Source organism: Pygocentrus nattereri, chromosome 24 (genome assembly GCF_015220715.1).
Source record: "Pygocentrus nattereri isolate fPygNat1 chromosome 24, fPygNat1.pri, whole genome shotgun sequence".
NCBI classification, from domain to species: domain Eukaryota; kingdom Metazoa; phylum Chordata; class Actinopteri; order Characiformes; family Serrasalmidae; genus Pygocentrus; species Pygocentrus nattereri.
Window position 1 is genome coordinate 4387111 of NC_051234.1, and position 22472 is coordinate 4409582.

Genomic DNA, 22472 nt, shown 5'->3' on the forward strand with positions numbered 1-22472 from the left:
TGTCAATGTTTTATCAAGATAACATCATATTCATCCACTTTCTGTTGGTTGGTGGAGAAAATTTCTCAAAAAATGCTTCTGCTCCATCCACTCGTGGTGTATCTGCTGCTTAGCAACACCAAAACACAAGCAGTACCACAACACTGGCAAAAAGGAGGGTATTCCACAACTTGTTCCATGAGATTTCTTTCATCTTTTATTGTTTAATGCATGGCCTCACACATACACTGATTTCCTTAGCACTGTGCAGTACGGAACAACTACTATGGATAGTGATGGTAAACGGGCGAGAAGTTCATGTTTAGAGTTGAACAAAACTACCTTCACGTATGTTAGCAATAAAGGCTGGAGTCATGATCGGGGCCAGATGACTCTCGCTACACCCCACCTTTAACAGCTAATGAAAGTATGAGATGGAGGATGATCGGAACTTCTTTTGGGCTTCTACGAGGCCGCGGTCGTTCCCGTGACTTCAGCACAGCATACAAAAGCAATAATACAATACAACATACAAAAATAAAATCAAATAAAACCAGCCATCTGCCTTACATAATCCATCCTTTTCATATACAGATGAACACAATACATTAGTCACAAAAAAAACACAGCAAAAAACAAAAGAAAAAAGCAGCCACGTAGGAAAGAAAAACCATCCAAAAAAAAAAAAAATGTACATCCAATGATCTGAATCCTTTGTGAACTCAGGAGCCAAGAGTCCCTGTGAATTTAGCAAAAGACCTAATATTCAATGGCCTTGCTCTTCCGGTCAGGGATGAGTGCTCTTGCTCTGTGGTTACCCTGTCCTTGCTGCCATCCTACCAGTTAAACACAACTCCCTCTCAACAAGAACACAGGAAAAGGAGGAAATTAAAGTGGAAACCTTGCTCTATATATTTATACTTATCGGTTTGTTGTGTGTGTGTGTGTGTGTGTATGCATGTGTTGCGTATTTCTCTCGCCACACGTATATACTCACTTCATCAGTATACACCTGGCTATAGTAAAACCAGGCACACTTAAACCAGTGTCGCATCTCCCTACCTTCCTCCAACCCTTCAGGAGTTTTCTTCCTACTATGTTGGGGTCGAGGAGCCACTGCTTTCATGTTTAAGCCCCTATGCCTCTGACCATCCCTTTCTCCGTATGTACCCTCAATCTTTCCATCTCTCCATCCTCAAGTAGTTAGATTTTTTTTTTTTGTAATAATCCTGGAGACGCAGATACAGACAGAGTAATAGAATGGGAGAGAGAGAGAGAGAAAGAGAGAGGGAGTGAATGTGTGATCAGCTGAGCGCCGGGCTGGTCCCCTGTCCCTCTGCCTCTTTCAGCCCATTTCCTTCCACTGCCGGTAGAACTCCACAATGTTCTTCAGCTCCATGCCTGCCGCTGCCACTGCCTGGATGGCCGACTGTGAAGAAGAAACAAGAGGGCCGTGTTAAACCATACGGCAAACTTCAGTACAAACCAACACGGAAGCACAATTTTCCTTTTACCTCAGATATTCAGGCAAAGAAATATTTGGCATCTAAAGTTTACACTGCAGCTACAAGGCTAACACAGCTAATAACAAATGCCCCTGCATTTAGCACTGCATGCCTAAATTATCACACATTTTCCACAATCCGCGCTAAGCCAAGTAGTTTAAAATAGACTTGCTAATGTGGTTCCTAACATCATGTGATATCCAGTGACGAACCATGGCTAGAGCTAGGCCTTCAATTTGGGCCATTAATACCAAAACACTAAAACACGAGGAAAATATATAGTACTTTATAGCATTGCTATGTGAAGTGACCTTGGGTTTGTGAAAGGCGCTATATAAATGTAACTTCTTCTTCTTATTATTATTATTATTATTATTATAAGTTTGTTAGCACTTTCTGACTATCCTGAAGCTTCTTATTCAAATTTCTGGTCAACCCTAAATGGTGCAGCAGCTTCATTCTAGCACACCTTCTCCAGCAGCAAGAGCTATTAGCCCATAAGCTGGCATTAATCTCCACCAGAAGAAGTTCATGAATGCACATGTTCGCAGTAACATTAGAACAGTAAATGTTAAAAAAAAAAAAAAAAAATCATTAAACTAAAAACAGAATAAGAAATCACAGCTGCAGCAGAATGGGTGCGCTTCCTCTGCAATTTCTCAGGCAGAGGATGCTATTAGCAGGAAAGTCACTTATTTGGAGAAAAACAAGCATAAACCCCAGCAGGGTCTAACACACACACACACACACACACACACACACACACACACACACACACACGTTTAGAGCACAACTTTCAAAAGGAGATGTAAAATATAGATTTTTTTAATTATCCAAAAATAATAAAGTCCAAATTAATAATGCGATTGCCTTTTACACTGAACTAAATCGGTTACTGCTAAAACTCACGTAAGCTAAAGACTATAAAGAACGCATGTTCCGAGTTTCAGTGTTGATCTGCTACTGACCGAACCTGTTTGAAAGAGTCTGTGTTGACCAGTGGAGAGCAAAAGGAACAAACGTTTTTGATCAGTATTTTTCATTTTCATATCAATTACTTGCCAATTGTTAGATTTTGACTGTAGACCCAAGTCAAATTTGTATTTTTTATATTTTTAGAATAATATTTTACAAATTTAAATATTGAATTTGATTGAAATGCCCAGCTTTTAGTTCCTCTGCACTTTCCTGCACAGTAGAAGATCCTTTAGAGACTCCTGGGACGGTCATATCAGCTGGACCATCCTGCAGTACTGATCAGCACTAACTGGACTGTATTAGTGTTACTACAATAGCGTTATCTAAGCTCCGGCCACAGTTTAAATTGGATTTGGATCTGGCCTGAGTTTCGGGGTCTTGACTACAACGCTAATTATGTGTCAACCCTCTAGAGCCTCTAAAAATAGGCAGGTAGACAGACATCCAGAGATCTTTTTTTCTTTTAGACAGCTGCACATGCCACCCAATTTAGCATGTATGAAGCAGAGCACGCACAGCGCTGGCATCCCACAGCTAAACGCTTCAGCACTAGCAGCACTACTGCTCTGGGCTGGTCCCTTCCACAAACCGACAAACCTTCATTGGGGCTGATCTCTCAGCCAGTTCCGTGAGTGTGTGTCCGGTCAGAATGGTCACCATGCCAGCCGTGTCTTCATCTCCACTGTTCTGAGTGCCTGTCAGCTGACGGCAGCTGTCTACCATCTTGTAAAGGTGCCTGAAACAAAACATTTATAAATACATAAAAACAACCCTAATCCGAAAGCTCATGTTGGATTTCATGGAAAACTGCAAAGCTCCCTTTGAATCATACTTTACAGAAAAAACTGGGCACATCACTTGCAGCACTTGAAAAGTCAAAAATCAGGTCATTAAAACTTGTTTCAGGCTCACCAGGCTTCAATGTCCTGTCTTTTCAGCTTGTCCCTCTCAAAGCTCCTCCCTGACTCTTTCTGGCAGCGGATATATCTGTAGCACAGACAGGAAATGAAGACACATCAAGGAAGGGGACAACAGATAGCTGAATGAAGGCAGCTTAAAACACAGTGAAAACAATATCTGCTGTTATCAAGCAGGTATGCAGGACGGGAAGGTTCTTTAATCCTCATGAAATTCAGACAGCGTTGCTAAAAAAAAAAAAAAAAAAAAAAAAAGTGGAAGCCAGTCACGAAATCAGTCACATCAGGCAGAAAACTGGTTTAGTTGACTTCTTCATGCAAAAGAGTCCGGACACCACATTTAGCCAGTCGTGCTCCAGCGTTGAATGTTTTATAAAAACTTTAAAAGGCATTAAGGAATTCAAATTCTTTTTACATAACTGAGAATTGACCATTTGGAGGGTTTGGATAAAACTATTAAATCAAGCGACAATTTGGAAGAACTGGATAAAGTTTAAGCTTTTCATATGGTTCAAAATTTTTTTAAATCATATCCATCATTTGCCAAGGTATTTCGCTTTCGAGTCTTTTTTAAATGAGCTAACTTGGTAGGTCATAAATGGACAACCGATGCACATTATAAAGTCGGCATAGGACAGGAAAAAATCATAAAAATACAGTTTATTCTCATTGCAAGCTTTGATGTAACACACACAAAAAAACCAAACAGTTAAGTGCATCACATTATTTACTTATTTACTTTCCAGACATATCTTAAATATTTCCTTTTCCTGTCTTTCACTTCCATAACAGAAAACATCACAGAGTTGCCCACCAGTGGTGAGCAGTGATCCAGCGCAGTACTACGTGGCAGCAAAAAGACAGAGTGTACACATACCAATAGGATTAACCAATTCTTAATGGTTTTCACTCCCTGCTAACATTTTTGAATGTGCTCCCTTTTAAAGTTACACATTAGCGTTCTTGTGTCAGCCTAATTAAATGTAAGTATGTCTTGTGGCGTCTGTTTCCCAGACAGGAATTCAGGGATTCAGCCTAGTCCTGGACTACACAGCATTCTGAACAGAGAATTTGCACTGAAAGGAAAAGTAGTCCAGGACTAGGTTTAACCTCATGTCTGCAAAACTTACACATAGACATTCAAACAGAACTGATAATCAAAAAAAGAAATGCTTGAATGCAGAACCAAAACACACAATCAATCAATCAATAAATACCACAACACATAGCACTGAGGTACTCCTACCGGTTTCCTTTCCGAAACTCAGACTCTAGGAAACGGATGCCATCTCTTGCACCAGGATTTTCTTTCTTCAGGACGTCAAGTCCATCGATCACTGATGAGAAAGAACAGACCATTTCAGTCAGTTGCACACACCTGTGAAGTCTTTTGGTGTAACAGTACAAAAAAAAACTTACATTAAACATATATTACTTGTGCAATCACTAAAGTTAAATATAAAATCAATTAGTCAAATATAAAATATAAAAAAGTCAATAAAAAGTAAAAAAAAAAAGAAAAAGAAAAAGAAAGATAGTTGCACTCCAATTGCGATTATCACAATTACTCCATAAACACCTAATTAATTGTATTCGATTGTGTCATTAAGACCACCACGTTGCCACATTAGTAGGGAAGCTTTAACTCTGACTGTGCCCTGATAGAGCTCGTCTCCTTGCTGTTACTACAGCCACAACCCTGCAGAAGGCTGAAGTCCAATCCACAGCAGAGCAGCTGCTGAACTCGTCTCACTGGCTGATTGAAAGCTGCGTCTCAAACCACACACTTCAACTACACTAATGAGTACACTTATGGTGTACATATTATTTTTACAAATGATTTAGTGTGGTAGTATATGGTTTGGGACGGGGCGCTGGTAATGCAGCAGATTAGATTTCAGCTTTTTGTCAGGTATGTGTTATCGCTGCAGCAACAAATCAAATAAAATCAAGTCAAATATAAGGCAAAAAAATCAAGGCACTCAAATATATCAGTTAATACACTTAAAAAATATATTCAAAAATAAACATGTTTTTCGCCTTTGCTGCTTTAGTTATGGCTTTGACTTCTCATCACAAATTGCCACAGCACTGCTGAATGAACTTGATACTGCCTACCAAAATGGGGCTGCGCAATTGCGACAGCATCAGAATACTACACCCAGCAGTTATTTCAGCTGACTGCAGTCATTAGATCACACAATCATACAAGTTAAAAGGATTAAGTGTGCTGGATTAAGGCAAATAAATGTAAATAAAAGAAAGCAGTAAATGGCACTGCTGGAAAGCAATACCATCTTATTTGGCCACTTTAGGCATGTACTTTAATAGCTGCATACAACAATAAATAAATAAATAAATAAATAAATAAATAAAATCAGCTAAATTGTTAATTGTATTATGTGACAATTATTAACTAAAACATAAGTGACAGCCTTTTGAGTAGGTAACATACCTGCTTAACATGTAACAACTAAACAGCTGTAATTACATCTATGAATTTAAACTGCAGACTCATGAGGGTAAGATAAAACGGTGAAGCTTCTAACCTGTGCGAGGGATGATGATGATGAAGCAGCCACTGGCAGCCAGCTGTCTAAGCAGGTTTAGGTGCTGGCAGAGAGCAGATGCGTCAGGCACTAAGTACGGGGACATGGACGACTGGGCCTTGGGCTGCTGAAGGCTGCCTTCCAGCTGGGACACCTCCAACTGCAGTGGTCAACAGAGAGATGCATCACGCCAAGACTGTACTGACTTATAATGATCAGGGCATGAGTTCGCTGAACTATGTCCTAGTAGTAAGATTTTCACAGTAAGAGATTAAAAATAAAATGTACTAATTTAGACACTGGCCTACGGTTTGAACTAAGGTCAACATTAAGAAACATTAGAAGCCACAGTTTCTGCCTCACTTCAAAACCAATACATGTGTTAAACACAAGGCCTTTGGCACAATCCTATTCGGGCTGTAAAATTACGGCCCCCTTCCCAACAACAATCTATAGGCCAGCAGTTACACAAAAAGATGCCTGGACTCTGGTTCAAACAAAAAAAAACCCTGGGGAATTTTAAAGAAGTTTAACAGTTATCTGTAAATAATGTAGCCTACTGTTTTACATAAAACAGATCATTTTTATTGAAATGTATTTTTTAATTGTTTAATTATACAGTGGCTATCTTTGCTGCTGTAGTTTCAGGTCATGGAAAAATGTTAAGCAAAAAATATGTTTAAAAAAAAAACAAAAAAAAAACAGCTGGCCCACAGATTTGTTGAGATTTTTTATTATGGCTCCTTTAGTGGTTGAGTTTGACACCCCCGGATTAGGGTGTGTACATTCAAGAACATCCAGTAATTCATATATTAAAATTATGCCAAGTCATTCTAATAAAAAAAAATAAAATAAAATAATATATATATATATATATATATATATATATATATATATATATATATATATATATAAAAAGATTGATTTACTTTATAAAAAATGGTTAACCTAAGACTTTCATTACAATTTTAGTGATAGGAACCAGATGTCACAATGTCTTTAGTTTTTACATGTAATTTTGAAGCTAAATCTGAAAAATATATTTTCTTTGGGTATCATTTTTCCTTACATTACCCTGCATGTAACTTTACCCTAAATGGATTTTAAAAATACTTTTTAAGGCCAAATCCTCACCAGCATGTGCATAAATACTCTATTTCATAACTTTCTGTGATGTAGTTTTTAGAGACATTTCAATGCTTTGGATGTTTTCACAACGAAGAACTTTTGAAAATCTGGTAGAGCTGGAATTCAACTGCTGGATAGCATGAAGTTGCATTTATTTCCAAAAATAAATGACAGTGTGCTGCGTAACTTATTCAGACTGCACCTGGCATTCAGACTGGCATGTCTTAGATTTTGTGCATGTTCTGGCCTTTAAGTGGCTTAAAAACCTATCATATATATTTTATAAAATTTTATATGATAATCTTATGTAGGGCTGGGCAGTATGACCATGTTTATCATCATATGATAAAATACATCACAAGTGAAAAAATCATGACGTCTTGTGAAAAGTTCTTGAAATACTGTGATGTTATATTTCAGTCATATGGCCCAGCTCTAAACTTGAGCTTTCAATATCCTTATGGAATATTCAAAAATTTAAAGATTCAATATTTGCAGCTCAAAATATGACCAAAACGGTTTCTTAACTACTGGGTTTGTTACTAATATTATTAAGTATTGGAATTAAACCTGCAGACGCAGCTGTGCCATGTCCCGCATGAGCCTGTTCCTGCGTGCCTCCTCTTCAGCCTGCACAAAAAAAAACAAAAAACAAAAAAAACACGAGGTCAGTTTACCAACGATGAGCCCTACTGACCTGAGGCTTGTCCATTTAATTTTTTAATTTTCATGAGCCCTTAAAGAAAAGAAAGCATTTCAGAGACAAAGGGGATCTAGACATAATGGAAAAGTTTGGACTGCATTTCCAGAATCTAGCGTCTCCTCAAAAGTACATTTACTTTGCTCAAGTTCCCAATCAATGCCTAGTAACGGATCATTTTTGGTTTCTAAAGCCTTGCCAGCTTTATTGATGGTGCTCCCGAACAGCAAGGCAGCACTTTAATCAGCATTTGTTCTACCCCGTAAGGGCAGCGTGGTTGCCTAGCAACATCAGACACTCAAGAAAACCTTACAAATATGGCAAGGCTGTATGAAAGAACATGCTCTCCTCTCCACAGGCCTGTGTACCCCATCATTTATTGGTGCTCTAAGTAAGTGGCACTGCTTCAACTATAGATTCATGTCTTATAGCTCAGGGCTTTGTTCTTTTAATTTACATAAGTTGTTTCCACATTGTAGACCAGGCCCAGAGGCAATTAAGATTCAGAAAAACAGATTCTGAGTTCTCAGAAAACATTATACAGGGGTAATATTTCTGATAAGAATGAATTGCAGAGAGCTTTTGATATTAAAAGGTTTCCTATGCTACATTTTTCATGCATTTAACCCCCCCCCCATTTGTTTGGTTTTATGTTCCAATAACAATCATAATTCTTTTTTTTTTCTTTTGTTGCTGCACGACTATTCTCCAACCTCTTTTATCTTTTGTTTTTGTTGCGGTGACATTTCATGTAAACAAGCTCTGATCAGTCAATCCTGAAATACTCCATGTACAGCGTGAGTAGGTGGCACTAAACCACTGAAGGCTGAATGACCGTATGCCTTCAACCTCCTAGCACTAGTGGTATTGCGCGATCGTGAGTTCCAACTAGTGAGTGGAAATGGATATGACTAAATTGGGGAGCAAATTGGGGAGAAAACTGGAAAAATTCCCTCTCTCAAAAGCCAACAGAAAAAAAACAAAGGGTGAGCTGTGGTATCTTCTTTCTGAAAAAGACCAAACAGAAATGGTCCCGTGTACATATTGCACTCACAGTTGCAAAAAAGCAAACCAGTTAACAAGCAAACATCAACCAGTTACTGAACCAGTTAATATCATTCCTTCCAACACCACCTCAAATCAGCCCTGTGAAGAAAACAGCAAGGAGCCAATGAATTTTTACAATAATTATAATTATCTACTGAGTGAGCTTGTTATGGAAGGAGTGTCCTGACTGAACTGAGAGTAAACACACACACACACACACACACACACACACACACACACACACACACACACACACACACACAAAGAAAAACACAAAATGTGCAGCATGTGACAGTGTTTGCAGCAGTCAGGAGTTAGTAAAACAGCAGTGGTCAAACTGGATCAGCCCTTCGCTTACCATGCGAAACTGGGCCTTTGCCTGCTGAACCAAGTTCTCCTGTTCCGATTGGCTGATGCTGGTGAAAATGCCGGCCTCTGGATTGAAGTGCAACACGTTGCCTTGGAGATTAGTGAGAAAGTGGCCAAAGCTTCGAATGCAGCACAAGCGCACCACACACTGGCACCATGGAGACAGAAAAAAAAAATTTTAAATACAAAATGTTACAAGGCAGGGCATTACCAGCTAACGTTTCCATCCAAATTATCTGAGTGCTAGTCCTAATTAACGCTTAGCCATAAACAAAATAAAACACACAATAGTTAGAATAGAAATTCGGAGCATATATCTTTGATTTCATCATGACGACCGAATTTGATTATTTTAGTCTGACTACAAATAATGTTTAAAAATACAGTGATTATATAAATGTGACTGGAGGATTAATTTACATAGCAGAAGAAAACAAACAATAAAGAAACATGCCAAGCGATTCTTGGAAACGAGACTGAGGATTTATTTTTGGCCATAAAATAATGTAATGAGTGCACAAACAAGTGATTATAACCAATTCTGACATTCTAAAATCCGTGCACTGGAATCACGACCTTCGTATCGCTGTGTCGTGGCTCACTGATGCATTTTTCACAGTCATAGTAAGAGGATTATTAATAAACCCAAAGTTAGGCCGGGATGTATATGTGAGGGTCATACCTCCTGCAGGGGGCTGAGGCTGGGTCTATGGCTGGTGAAATCCAGTCTGCGGTGGGCCAGGCTGAGTGCGGGAAGGTGCCGCAGCGCCTGGTCCTCCGGCAGCAGCACTGTCTGCACCAGATCAGGCTGCTCGCTCTCCGTCACCAGCTCCCTCACCTCCTTCTTCAGCCCCAACTCTGCCAAACAGTCAAACGGGAGTTGCAGTGCACATGAAAAAGCAAGACACCATGGGTCACCATATTTATGTACAACCTTTAATGGAAAGTTGCAAGCTCACTAAACAATTCAAACGAGCAGCTTTTCCCTGGTTGAGAACGAACATATTAAAACAAAATTAAGATTTACGAATAAAATACATGCATGTAGGTTCTCAGACAGGAATAAATCTTCATAGAATGAAGACAAACTTTTGCAGAATGGAGATAACTTGAGTCTTAACCAACCTGCTTCTAACATCTTGTTTCCATCAGGCAGTAGGTTTAGTAGCACAGAGAGGCGGTTCCACAAGCTCTGAGAACTCTGGGAATAGACAGAATGCAATAAGCCTACAACCAAACACAGAAACTGGGGCTGGGTGATAAGATCAACAATGTTATCACAACATATTTTTCATATTTTAATATAATTGATTATTCTGGCGGTTGGTAGGAGGGGGGAGACTCCAAACAATACTGCATGACATCGTTTATGAAAACCATCATGTAGCCTAAATAATGTATTAATGCCAGGCTGCTATACCTGTGCACACATAAGAATGATGTCGGTATTTGTCCTCAGCCAATCCACAAAGACCTTCACAACCTGAATGAGGCCCTGATTGGTCAGTATCTCAAGTCTCTCAGACAGCGTTTTCTCACTGTGAAATGACTGGTTACTGTCCTCGCTGTCTTCTGTGTCAGATTCAACATCTGAAATAATAAGGAAGAAGGTTAAAGAAGCTCAGAAAACACAACGCGATGAAAAACAAACAGAGCAAAAATCAACATACCATTGTCACTGGTTCCATTTGCAATTTCTGGAGTAGCACTGCCAGATAAGTCTCCGGGAGGGGGCGTGGCTTCTTGCAAGGGGGCGGGATCTGTGTCAGGAGCAGGGTTAGAGGCACTGGGGGGGCTCAGCAGCACATTGCTGAAGGTGGGGGCAAGGCGGAAGCAGCGCTTGGCCTGGAAGAGCTGTGAGGACATGGCCTGCAGGTTACTACTAATACTTGGATCACTGGACAGCAAAGGCCCGTTGCTGACTGGGGGGGTAGAGCGCTCGTCCTGGGGCGGCTGCTGTTGTGGCTGATGCTCTTCTTCATCCTCTTCCTGCTGCTGCTGTTCCTGTGCTGGGCTCTCAGTGTCCTCCATGTCCTCCAGGTCAGAGCGTGACTCTTGGCTGTTCATGTCCGAGTCGGTTTCCACATCAAAGGCAGTTCCTCCCTCCTCTTCCTCCTCAGAGCCACTTTCCCAGGCTCCTTCTCTGCTCCGCGCCTCCTTCCCCAGAGAATTAGCCGGGGGCCTACAGACCCCTAGCCCATCTGTGGGTCCTCCGTGTTCTTCCTCCTCCTCTTCATCACTCTCAAAGCCCTCACTCAGGTCACTTTCATCCTCATCGCGGGCACAACGTCGACGCCGGAGCATAGACAAACGCGTATACTTCCTCTTCTGTTTTTGCTTCTCTTCCTCCCTTTTCTTCACTTTCTTAGATGCTGCTCCCCTCCTCTCCCTTTTTGACCTGTCTTCATTGTTTTCATCTTCCTCGTCATCATCGTCTTCCTCTTCCAGTGAACCATTCTGGAGGGTTCTTTCTCCTGAAGGAAGTGTGCCAGCCTGCTCCCTGACATCTGCATCATCTTAAGGAGAAGAGCAGATTACAACAGCTTGAACGCAAGTACCAATAACACAACGTTTCAAGTTTTACTGATGCGAAGCACCATTCTAATAATTTAATTGATTTAACTAATAAACAATTACATGATTTTAATTAAAAACCTGATAACTAGTAATATTAACCCTGTAATTGCCTGTCTGAAATCCACTTCATGATAGACATGGCAGTGCTCTGTTGTTATTTTTATTGAGTGTGTCACTCACACAGCTGAAATGTAAATGATCAAAATAATGTAAAGAAAATCAATGTTAAAAATGTAGGTTAGCCAGACAGCTTCTGTTACTGATGTAAAAAAAAGCCAAAACAAACTAAAGCTCAATCAATTGGAGTTTATGAATATTGTGAGAGCACTGTTTATTACAGCATCACTGCTCGCCAGTTTCAGTTTCCATTTCCCAAATGCTTTAGCTGACCATGCTAATGTTATTCCCCTGTATCGTTACTTTCCCTACAAAATCAGTCCAATCATCTGATGATAATGCCTGTATTTACTGATATTGCAATATATATCATACTGCCATGTCAAATTTTTCTCAGTATTGCTCAGCCCTGTCACATTATGGTTGCATCCAGACTATGAATATTCAATCCTAGAAAATAAAACTGATGATCCATTTGATGTTTTTCCTTGTTTTCTCACCAGTGTTGTCAGTGCGTAAGGGTGGGACCTCACTCTCTCCGTCCTCAAGTTCAGCTTGTAGCCGGATATTGACATGGTTCACAAGATGAGAGAAAAGTGCTAGTGTGAAGGCAATGGAGGCACTGTACTGCTTAGAACCTGAAATGAAAAGAACAATTTATTAACAAAAGAGTGCTTCACCTGCAAGAGAGAAAATGTGGCATGCATTAGCACATGACCGCAGGTAATTCTGCAATTCTTGGAACAGCATGAGTGGAATAATGAGGGCCAATCATACATTCTAACCACCAACCATCAAGTACATTCAATCTGAATGTGCATGCCCGCTATTTTCACTCTCTACACAAAACTTCTAAAAGAAGCATATTCACACTGACGTCAAGAACACAATCACAGCCACCTCTCATTTTCACATCCCTATGGACTCACCTCCTCTCTTTAGGCTGTGTACCACCATAAGGCAGATCACCACCATCTTAAAGACCAGGCTGTCAGGCAGCATGGTGCAGGCCTGATCATGGTCGTCTTCTTCCTCGCTGACAGGCTGGCTGCCATGGCTAGGTGTGGGCTGGTAGAACAGCACCAGGTTGAAGTCCTCCAGGACTGACTGGCATAGTGAGGTCAACTCTGTTTCTATCACACTGCAACCAGAAAGGAGATATCATGACTATAGATACTGCTGTAATAGGGATCTTATAGGTCCTAGTGCAAAGAAAACATACTTGCCCCCTATACAAAAAATTTAGTCCATTTGCCAAGGTAGACAAATGGTCAAAATATATATAATAAACACACACTATGCTGCCTTACCTGTTCTTGGGCTGCAGTAAACTCTGGAGGTACATGAAGCTCACAAGGAGTCGTTTGATGTCTTTTGATCTGAGGTTTTAATAAAGAAAAGTTATTTTGACATAGAAAACAATCAAATTATGTGACAAAATGATGTCTTCAGCTCCTTAAGACCACCAGTTGTTTCAAAACACATTGTCACATTCTTCATAAAGTTCATATTTTATAAGCTACATTCAGAAGGTGGGTGTCGTATGAGTCTGCAACCGTCTTCTTTCCAGTCAAAAAGATGGGTAATGTAATTTTAAACACTTAGAAGAAGCTGAATTCACAATTTTTTTTTTCTACTGAAATTCGACCCACAAATCTGGGCTATAAACTATAAACAGACGGCGTCTCTTCAGTGATCTGCTCTGGAAACATTACTTTTATAAATGAATACAAAGAGCATCTAAGATTTTTGGCTTTCAGCAGTAAGTTGTAAGGATATAAACGATATGTGTGTGATCACAAAACAAATTTTCTGTTAAATTGAGGGGATTTTTTTTTTTAATAAATAAAATAAAAATGTACATTTATTTCATGCAGTTACTGATTACGATTTGGTCATTTAAATTCAAAAGGAAAAACAAAAATACACCCTGGAGAATAAGGGGTTTAATAAAATTACTTTAATAACTCTGATTTTCAGGTGATTAGCTATTACAGCAACATGCCAGACGATTGTTGCTTATTTAAGCTTAATTAAATTTCACACAGTGACACGTCTGGTACACTGGCATGAGGAAAGCATGCCTCCTGAACGCTACAGTCGCTAGGTCCAGATGCTGCTTTCATCTTTATTTGCTTGCACGGCGTGAAAGCTAACCTCTGGCGTGATGGCGAGAGCTTCTTCAACTCTTGCTTCTTTACTTGGTGGTACATCTTGGCTGCTTTGTCAAACAGACGCTTCAGATTTCCGTACGCTCCCTCAAAGGGAGTCTCCGACTGAATACTGTTCAACAAGAAAAGCAGGTTAGACGTGTTTTCTCTAAGATCGTGACAAGCATTTGTTTTTAATCAGATCACATGGAATGTAAAGTCCAAACAGAACCTTAGGTGTCATAAATTTTCAGTAGTCTGACTTCAATTCCAGCTTGGTGTGCAATCTCTATCTGCTATTCTAAAGATATTTTCATTGTAGTTAAGTATAGTTAGGTTACAGTGCCCCCCTGAGGCTGAATGAAATATTGCGCTGACAGTGAAAATGCACTAAAAAAGTGCTAAAGTATCACTCACCAGCGAAGGTAGTAGTAGGTGGCTTCCACATTATAAAATTTACTTCCAGCTAGTGTACCTAACTGATTAAAAGGCATCCCTGTGAAGAACACAACAACAGCTAAAGGTTAAGGCTGATAAATAGCACCACAGTTCAGAGATAATTACAGCTTATGAACTTTGTTTCCCCGCACATCTGTACATCTGCACATCCCTACAGATGAAAAACAGAAGGGATGACCTCACTCACCTACGTGGGGCGAGACAGAGAGGGCCTGGTGGTAAAAGCGCTCAGCCAGCTGCTCAGCTTCCACGCCAGCCAGTTCATTCTGGTACCGTGCTGGACACAAAATTCACACAGCTCTGTTCATGTTCTTTGATTTTTTCACAGCTTGCATAAAAAATGATTAAATAATCACACTGCTCACAGGGAGACACGGAGTGAATTTCTAACAAGTCTAAAGACACACAACACAAGTGTGTGCTAAAAGCCACCTCTAGCTTGTAAAATCATGTGTACGTTTTCTTTGTCAGTTGCAAAGGACTTACCGAGGTCACCCAGATATACAAGACATCGATGACAAGCCATCTGAGCCCATTCCATCTCTTTAGGAGTAGCAGACACAGGTTTCTTACGACCTGCAAACATGAATAACACATTCAGGTTATCTTTCATCGCAAAAACGCCATCATTATATCAGAGTGTGGGTGACAGGGTCTTACCAATGAGGGGGTCGGTTACATGTGTCCAGTCGATGCAGTCCTGTAGCTCCAGCTGATAGTGGGACTGGATGTAAAGCAGGAGATGCTGGTAGAAGCCCACTCCAGCAATAAGGTGAGTCCTATAGGCACACTCTAGAGCGCTACGGCTGTGGATGTGCTGTAATGAGGGGAAGAGACAAAGAAGGGAGGATGAAGAAACTAAGTATTACTTGCAGAAACGGAGAAAGATCACGCTTCAGTGGTCTACTACCACTCCTAAGTAATTCAGGTGAAATTACTGGGAGGCCTCACGTATAAACGAAGGCCGATTTATTACCAGGAAAATACAGCAATGTTTCAACTTCTGCTGCTTTTACACACAAACGGTCAGTTTCCTCAAGTGGAACTTCTACTGCGAAAAAGCAAAGAGTATCGCTGGCAAAGAGAAACACTTCTGAGATGTTTTTGTTTTTACAGTGACATGTTTTTTTGCGAAATAAAAAATGTGGGGAAGCGTGTTTTTCACACGGAACACATCATATTCTGTTTACTGGGACTTTCATGGCAAATGTGAACATGAGCTTCCCGGTAAAATAACATTTAAAGACTCCAAGCATGAAGCAGTACTGTGCAAAACTCAGACCCGTATTTACATCATTTCCAGTGAAAGTATGAGTTATAGCAGAAAACAGAAAATTAAACAGAAGCCTCAACAACTACATACATAAAAGTGTTTTATTTATTATTTATGCATATGCCCTTTGCCCTTATTACAACCTCCATTCTTTTTGCGAGTCTTGCTTTGAGTTTTTTCAAAGAAATCTACAGTTCAGTCTTAGAAGTATTTTCATTGCATTTTCTGCTTTTCGCAATCCAATTAATCCGAAACACATTCAGTCATGTTGGTCTGAACTCTGAGAACACGAGCAATTTCTGTGATAAAATTTTCTCTCTTCTTTTTATAATAATACTACACTATTTCAAAAACAATTTTAAATATAAAATGAGAATTTATTAGGTTACATATAGTAAAAAGTTGTTCTTTCACTGGGTGAGGTGATGGGGTTTGGATAAAACATGGTTCGCCAAATGTAATGTCCTCATAGGCCAATTTAGGGCAGTCCTGCTCTTTAGCTTTTGATAATACGTGAACTCGAGTATCGGAAATTCCTGTTCATTCAATTATTGTCCTTTGACTTTTCAAGTGGTTATTTCATATCTAATCTCCTCAGAACTATCCTCTGAAAAATAAGTGGCTTGTACTAAATGGCCAATCTGACTCAAAATAAATGAAGGCTGGTCTCTGATTTTTTGCAGTATTTTATGGCAGTAATACACCAGATTATGTGTGAAAAGGGCCACACAGTGTCAGTATAAGCAAGTCTATAATGAATAAGGTATACAATATACATGGTGTCAACTGGTGGGGAATCAGCTTCCATTACTTGCATAGCTACATTCATACAACCCCAATTCCAATGAAGTTGGGACGTTGTGTAAAACAAATAAAAACAGAATATGATGATTTGCAAATCCTTTTCAAACTATATTCAATTGAATACACTACAAAGACAAGATATTTAATGTTCAAACAGATAAACTTTATAGTTTTTTGCAAATATTCACTCATTTTGAATTTGATGCCTGCAACACGTTCTAAAGAAGTTGGGACAGGGGCGTGTTTACCACTGTGTTACATCACCTTTCCTTTAACAACACTCAATAAGCGTTTGGGAACTGAGGACACTGATTGTTGAAGCTTTGAAGGTGGAATTCTTTCCCATTCTTGCTTGATGTACAGCTTCAGCTGCTCAACAGTCCGGGGTCTCCGCTGTCGTATTTTGCGCTTCATAATGCGCCACACATTTTCAATGGGAGACCGGTCTGGACTGCAGGCAGGCCAGTCTAGTACCCGCGCTCTTTTACTGTGACGCCACGCTGTTGTAACACGTGCAGAACGTGGCTTGGCATCGTCTTGCTGAAATAAACAGGACGTCCCTGAAAAAGACGCTGCTTGGATGGCAGCAGATGTTGCTCCAAAACCTGTATGTATCTTTCAGCATTAATGGTGTCTTCACAGATGTGCCAGTTACCCCCACACACCCCCACACCATCAGAGATGCTGGCTTTTGGACTTTGCGCTGATAACAATCTGAACAGTCCTTTTGCTCTTTGGCCCGGAGGACACGACGTCCATGATTTCCAAAACAGTTTGAAATGTGGACTCGACAGACCACAGGACACTTTTCCACTTTGCATCAGTCCAACTCAGATGAGCTCGGGCCCAGAGAAGCCGGCGGCGTTTCTGGGTGGTGTTGATATGTGGCTTCGCTTTGCATGGCAGAGTTTTAACTTGCACTTGTAGATGGAGCAGCGAACTGAGTTCACTGACAGTGGTTTTCTGAAGTGTTCCTGAGCCCATGTGGGAATATCCGTTACAGAATGATGTGGGTTTTTAATGCAGTGCCGCCTGAGGGGTCGAAGGTCACAGGCATTTAATGTTGGTTTTCTGCCTTGCTGCTTACTTGCAGAGATTTCTCCAGATTCTCTGAATCTTCTGATGATATTATGGACTGTAGATGATAAAACCCCTAAATTCATTGCAATTGCACGTTGAGAAACGTTGGTCTTAAACTGTTGGACTACTTGCTCACGCAGTTGTTCACAAAGTGGTGAACCTCGCCCGTCCCTGCTCGTGAACGACTGAGCCTTTCAGGGATGCTCCCTTTATACCCAATCATGACACTCAGCTGTTTCCAATTAACCTGTTCACCTGTGGAATGTTCCAAACAGTGTTTTTTCAGCATTCCTTAACTTTCCCAGTCTTTTGTTGCAGGCATCAAATTCAAAATGAGTGAATGTTTGCAAAAAACAATAAAGTTTATCCGTTTGAACATTAAATATCTTGTCTTTGTAGTGTATTCAACTGAATATAGATTGAAAAGGATTTGCAGATCATCATATTTTGTTTTTATTTATGTTTTACACAACGTCCCAACTTCATTGGAATTGGAAGTCCAGTTCAACACTAAAGGAGATTGTATTCTATGAATGAATCACCATATAATACAATTCAACGATCATTCCCAGCAGAATACCCCACAGGAGCAGTCAGTACCTTCTTGTTTGTTTTGATGACCTGGATGACCTCGTAGTAGACTTTCCTCCACAGCAGCTCCTCTGCTTTGCGGCCATAGTCTACAGGGTGCAGGAACATCAGCTTCACACACAGTTCACGCAGCCTGAAATGAGAACCAGATTAAAGAAAGCCTCCTCTTTTCCACTCACGCTTACTAAACAACAACTGAAAAAGGACTGAGAGCGAGATCATTTACTTGTTCCGCAGGCTGATGTTCTCTGGCTTGAAGACCTCCCTGTACGATGACTTGCTACCAATGATGACATCCAGCTTGTGTACAGATTCCACCACAGCCCTAATTAGAGAAGCAGAGCCAATGACGAATGGCAAAATGAACTGAATGGCGAAACGTAAACGACAAAATTAATAACAGGTTTGTCGAACAAAGACGGCCTTGATTATACATTTTCCCCCTTTGTGCTATTTATGACAAAGACTTGGAGAAATCCAGCATCAGGCCTTCTGAAAATCATGCCAAAGAAGACAAAATCATGTAAGACTGTGTTAAATCATTTAAAGACAAGTTCTCTTCTCTGTACTGTGGTTCTTCGATCCACCAAGCAGCCATTTCTTGACGCAACTAACATTTTACTCCCGTCTTAATTCTGCACAATTCAGCCACAGAGGTTGAGTGCAGACGTCACCTTCCCTGGGAGCTTGAACACTATTATGCTAATCACAATTACCTTTAAATGCGTATGAGTGAGTCAGTCAATTGGGAACGTCGACTAATCTTAGCACTGAGAGGTTCGGCAAAAAATGACTAACTTGCACTTGAAATGCGCTCTGCCTTCCACTAGTCCTACAGCAGTAACTGGTAACTGAACCCAATTCATCTGTGGGCTGTAAAGACTTTTAAGTGTTAAAGACAGTCGAGCCTTACTCCTCCCTGTGATGGATCACTACAGCAATAGCTTTAATGTCCACGTCAAGTCTTTTGCTCACTAACCTTCAAAATGATCAACAGAGATGATCACATCCCCCCCAAAACGTTCAGCTAGTGTCTTTTGTTTCAGGGTAATGTTTTTATGATTTCCCTGTGCAGCTGAAGACCAGCCTGTCTTCGGTTACGCAGACCACACACAAAAGCAGACGGCTGGTAGGCGCCACTTCTTCATTATTTCCTTAGCCAGACAAAAAATACTAGCTTGTATTGGAAACACTCTGAACTTGCCCGAATGAGAGGTCGGTTTCTATTTGTCCAGATGATGCCGGATTAATAAGATAACCAGGACTGTTTTTGGCCTCATGCTTGGAACTTTGTGACCTTGGGAAAGGCCAGGGGTTCACATGATGGAAAGGGGGCAGAATAAGTCACACACTCTCCGACATGCAGCAGAGACTGTCGTTTCTCTTTATACAGTTACTCCTCAACTTTAGCTTCCATGCTCACGTGAAAACGGCCAAGAAACATACTTTTGGACTTTTTATACATTTTGTTTGGTTCAAAAGCCACATATATCAGCTATTTACTGTAAACAAAATCTGCTCACATAGTGAACAACAAAGCAAGTGAGTAAAGAAACCCTGAATTTGGCGTTTTTAAGCTAGTCAGTCACAAACTGAACTACTAGTAGAGATGGCACAGCAGTATCGATGGGTATCTGTATCAGAAAATGCTGGGGGGGGGTGAGAAATCTGATCCAGCAAATCTATCCTGACACAACGCACTGACACTGTATGACGTGGTGATGTTAGCTGTGTAGTTCTTCCCGTGGGGTAGTAGAGCCACAGCAGTTTATGCATGATAGACCACTTTCGGACCGTCAAGTTAAACAGAGCGCTTTAATTAAAATAGGCTATTTTAAAGCTCTGCCGTTTTTAAGGATTAGTTGGAGCCACTCACAAAAGAAAAAGCGTTATTGTGCAAGCTCTTACCATCAGCGCCAACATGCTCATTTAAGACTAGCACCCAAAGCAGATCCATGTGAGAGGCAATTACATGTGCTCCTCTGCAGCTACTTGCTAAGAGCACAGACTAAAAACGCAGAGATAATGTTTTTCTTAATATGTAAGAAATCTTTCGGCTACTTCTGTAATAAAAAAAGCATTAAAATGACACATTTTCATCTACATTGGCACCTTTGGTCGTCACAAATACCTAAAAACGTGCCACTAGTTGAACTACATAACACACAAAGCATGAAATAGGCCAATGATTATAAATGTGCTACTATCTCTGCTAAAAACAAAGAACCCAATAAATATTGCTGCTGGTTCCTGGGGGTCGTGTAGCGTATTCTGGCTTTTCTTGATGGTTTGATATCACAATGTAAAGGATGCTAATGGTTTAACAGATGGCCTGTGAGTGACTCTAGAGGAATTGGATGGCTTCCTACTGGGATCTAAATGTGCTGTACATGAATCTAGTGGTCTCTAAGAGCAACCATTAAAGGGCAACTGCACCAATTTTTCAGCCGTGTCACTACGATGTAAACAATGTCGTTAACGGTGGTCTGATACGAAACGGGACGCTGCAGAGAAAATTAGCTACAGACTCGGATTACTTTGCAGTGGTGGTGATCAGAACCAGAGTCACCAGGTCAACTACACAGCCAGTTTATTACCGATCCAAACACAACAGTGAACAGACACGTCCTCTGAGCTTTTACACGTCATGTTAACGTCAGTACAGCGGTGGGAAAGCTGGAGTAATACATTTTAGGGACCGTTTTGTCTTACGACGTCCTGCATGAATGGATCGACAATCGTTTTAGGCCAAAGCAGCGTCTCGGACATCGGACTGAGGGTTTATAACCGTCTCATGCAGGGACTTTCTGCGAGGGAGCTTTTAGAGGCGTCTGGACGTCTGGTTCCCATCATCATCACTGTCAACGATACTGACTCCATGAGTTTCTCTAGAACGGAGCATTTCACACCAAACCTTTGTTTACATCTTAAGCGTTTTATCACGTGGGACCTGAAACATTGGTGCAGGTTCTCTTCACGCCAGCTCCCGTTATGAACCCAAACCAGCAGGTTTAATCCAAACTGTCGTCCTTAGGCAGAGGCAGGGGGAGAACCCTAACCCTCCGACAGCAGACTAGAAACCCTGTTCTCACAGGTATGGTTTGACAGGAATGTCAGCGGTTTAGCCAGCACTGCCCATATGACTGACCAGTGCTTTAGGCAGCTACCTCCAGTGTGTCGGCCTGTTAACTCACCTGTAAAGCCGTTTAATGTGAAGGACTTTAGCCTCTGGCTCGCTGTCTTGTCCGGGTCCGCTCATGCTAGCAGTAATAAAGCTCCGGCTGCCTTGTCTCGCTTTATTGGCGCAAAATGACCGCCTGCCTGCCCACAAAACCCCACACGGTTCGGGCTTTAGCTCGTCTGGGTTCGGCTGGGTTAGCCAGCGAGCTAACGTTAAGCTAACGTTAGCTTTCTAGCTAGCGTCCCGCTCCCTCCGCTCTCTTAAACGGACTCGCTGTGCTTCCTCGCGCCCCTTGGATCGGGCCTCTTCACCCATCCGCTCGGGGGAGAGTTGGAGAGGACGGGCTGGGCCGACGCAGGTTCGCCGTAGGTCAGCTGTGTCGCCCCGGGCTCACTCTAATGTTGTTCCCCGATCCAGGACTCGTTCCGTGAGCGGCCATTTTTCCACAGCGACCGCTCCAGTATCGCGAGAGCGCGCGCGGGTTCGCGAGCGCGCGTGTGTGAGGGTTTGTTCAGCTCTTTGTGGGGACCCGGCGGCCGCAGACAGACCGACAGCAACACGAGGACGTTATGGGGACCTCTGGCTGCTCGGCGGCACATCGCGGTTCAGAGTAGGATTAAGTTGAGGAATAGCATCGCTTACAGATCAGGAAAGACAGGAATACTGAAGGCGATGAAAATAGCCCACCAAGACATGGCCGTGTCTGTTCAGCTCTTTGTGGGAACCCTACAGAGCCCCCCTGCCCCCCCATCAAGGACAAGCGTTATACACACCTAAAAGTGGTTCCTCAAGGGTTCTTTAGTAAAAGCAGTGATTCAGTTTAGGACCATGAGTTCTATATAGAACGATTTCACGCTAAAATGGTTCGTGGCATGGTTAAATCATTGTTCAGATTGACGGAGAAAGTAGCTGTATATGGTTCTATGTGCCTTTTTGAAAAAGGTTCCGTATAGCACCAAAAAAGGGTTCATGTATTGTGATAAGCTTGGCATCATAACAGCAGAAGAACCCTTTTTTGGTGGTATATAGAACCATTTTCAAAAACAGCTTAGACCAGCATGCAATCCA

The 22472-nt window shown here is 41.2% G+C and overlaps 1 protein-coding gene across 1 annotated transcript; it reads right to left on the reverse strand.

Moving 5' to 3' along the window:
- Positions 1–173: 173 nt before the first annotated feature.
- smg5 (SMG5 nonsense mediated mRNA decay factor) lies at positions 174–21876 on the reverse strand. Its single transcript, XM_017708746.2, has 22 exons — positions 21418–21876; positions 18450–18548; positions 18233–18356; positions 15136–15292; positions 14962–15051; positions 14663–14752; positions 14434–14512; positions 14024–14149; positions 13177–13245; positions 12796–13007; positions 12367–12504; positions 10843–11688; positions 10593–10762; positions 10298–10373; positions 9855–10030; positions 9162–9320; positions 7627–7686; positions 5929–6088; positions 4626–4716; positions 3375–3449; positions 3060–3198; positions 174–1408 (listed from the first exon to the last, which is right to left on the reverse strand). Exons 1-22 carry the CDS (start codon positions 21480–21482, stop codon positions 1325–1327), a joined length of 3285 nt encoding a protein of 1094 aa, XP_017564235.1. The 5' UTR covers positions 21483–21876; the 3' UTR covers positions 174–1324.
- Positions 21877–22472: the final 596 nt, after the last annotated feature.

What these genes read in the sequence shown, in the direction of transcription:
- smg5 (XM_017708746.2), bottom strand. Translation starts at nt 21,482, where the DNA reads ATGAGCGGACCCGGACAAGACAGCGAGCCAGAGGCTAAAGTCCTTCAC. An exon ending in ACCTACTACTACCTTCGCTG is followed by an intron (nt 14,150 to 14,433) that starts GTGAGTGATACT and finishes CTTGTTGAACAG; the next exon opens with TATTCAGTCGGAGACTCCCT. An exon ending in TTACTGCAGCCCAAGAACAG is followed by an intron (nt 13,008 to 13,176) that starts GTAAGGCAGCAT and finishes TTCTGGTTGCAG; the next exon opens with TGTGATAGAAACAGAGTTGA.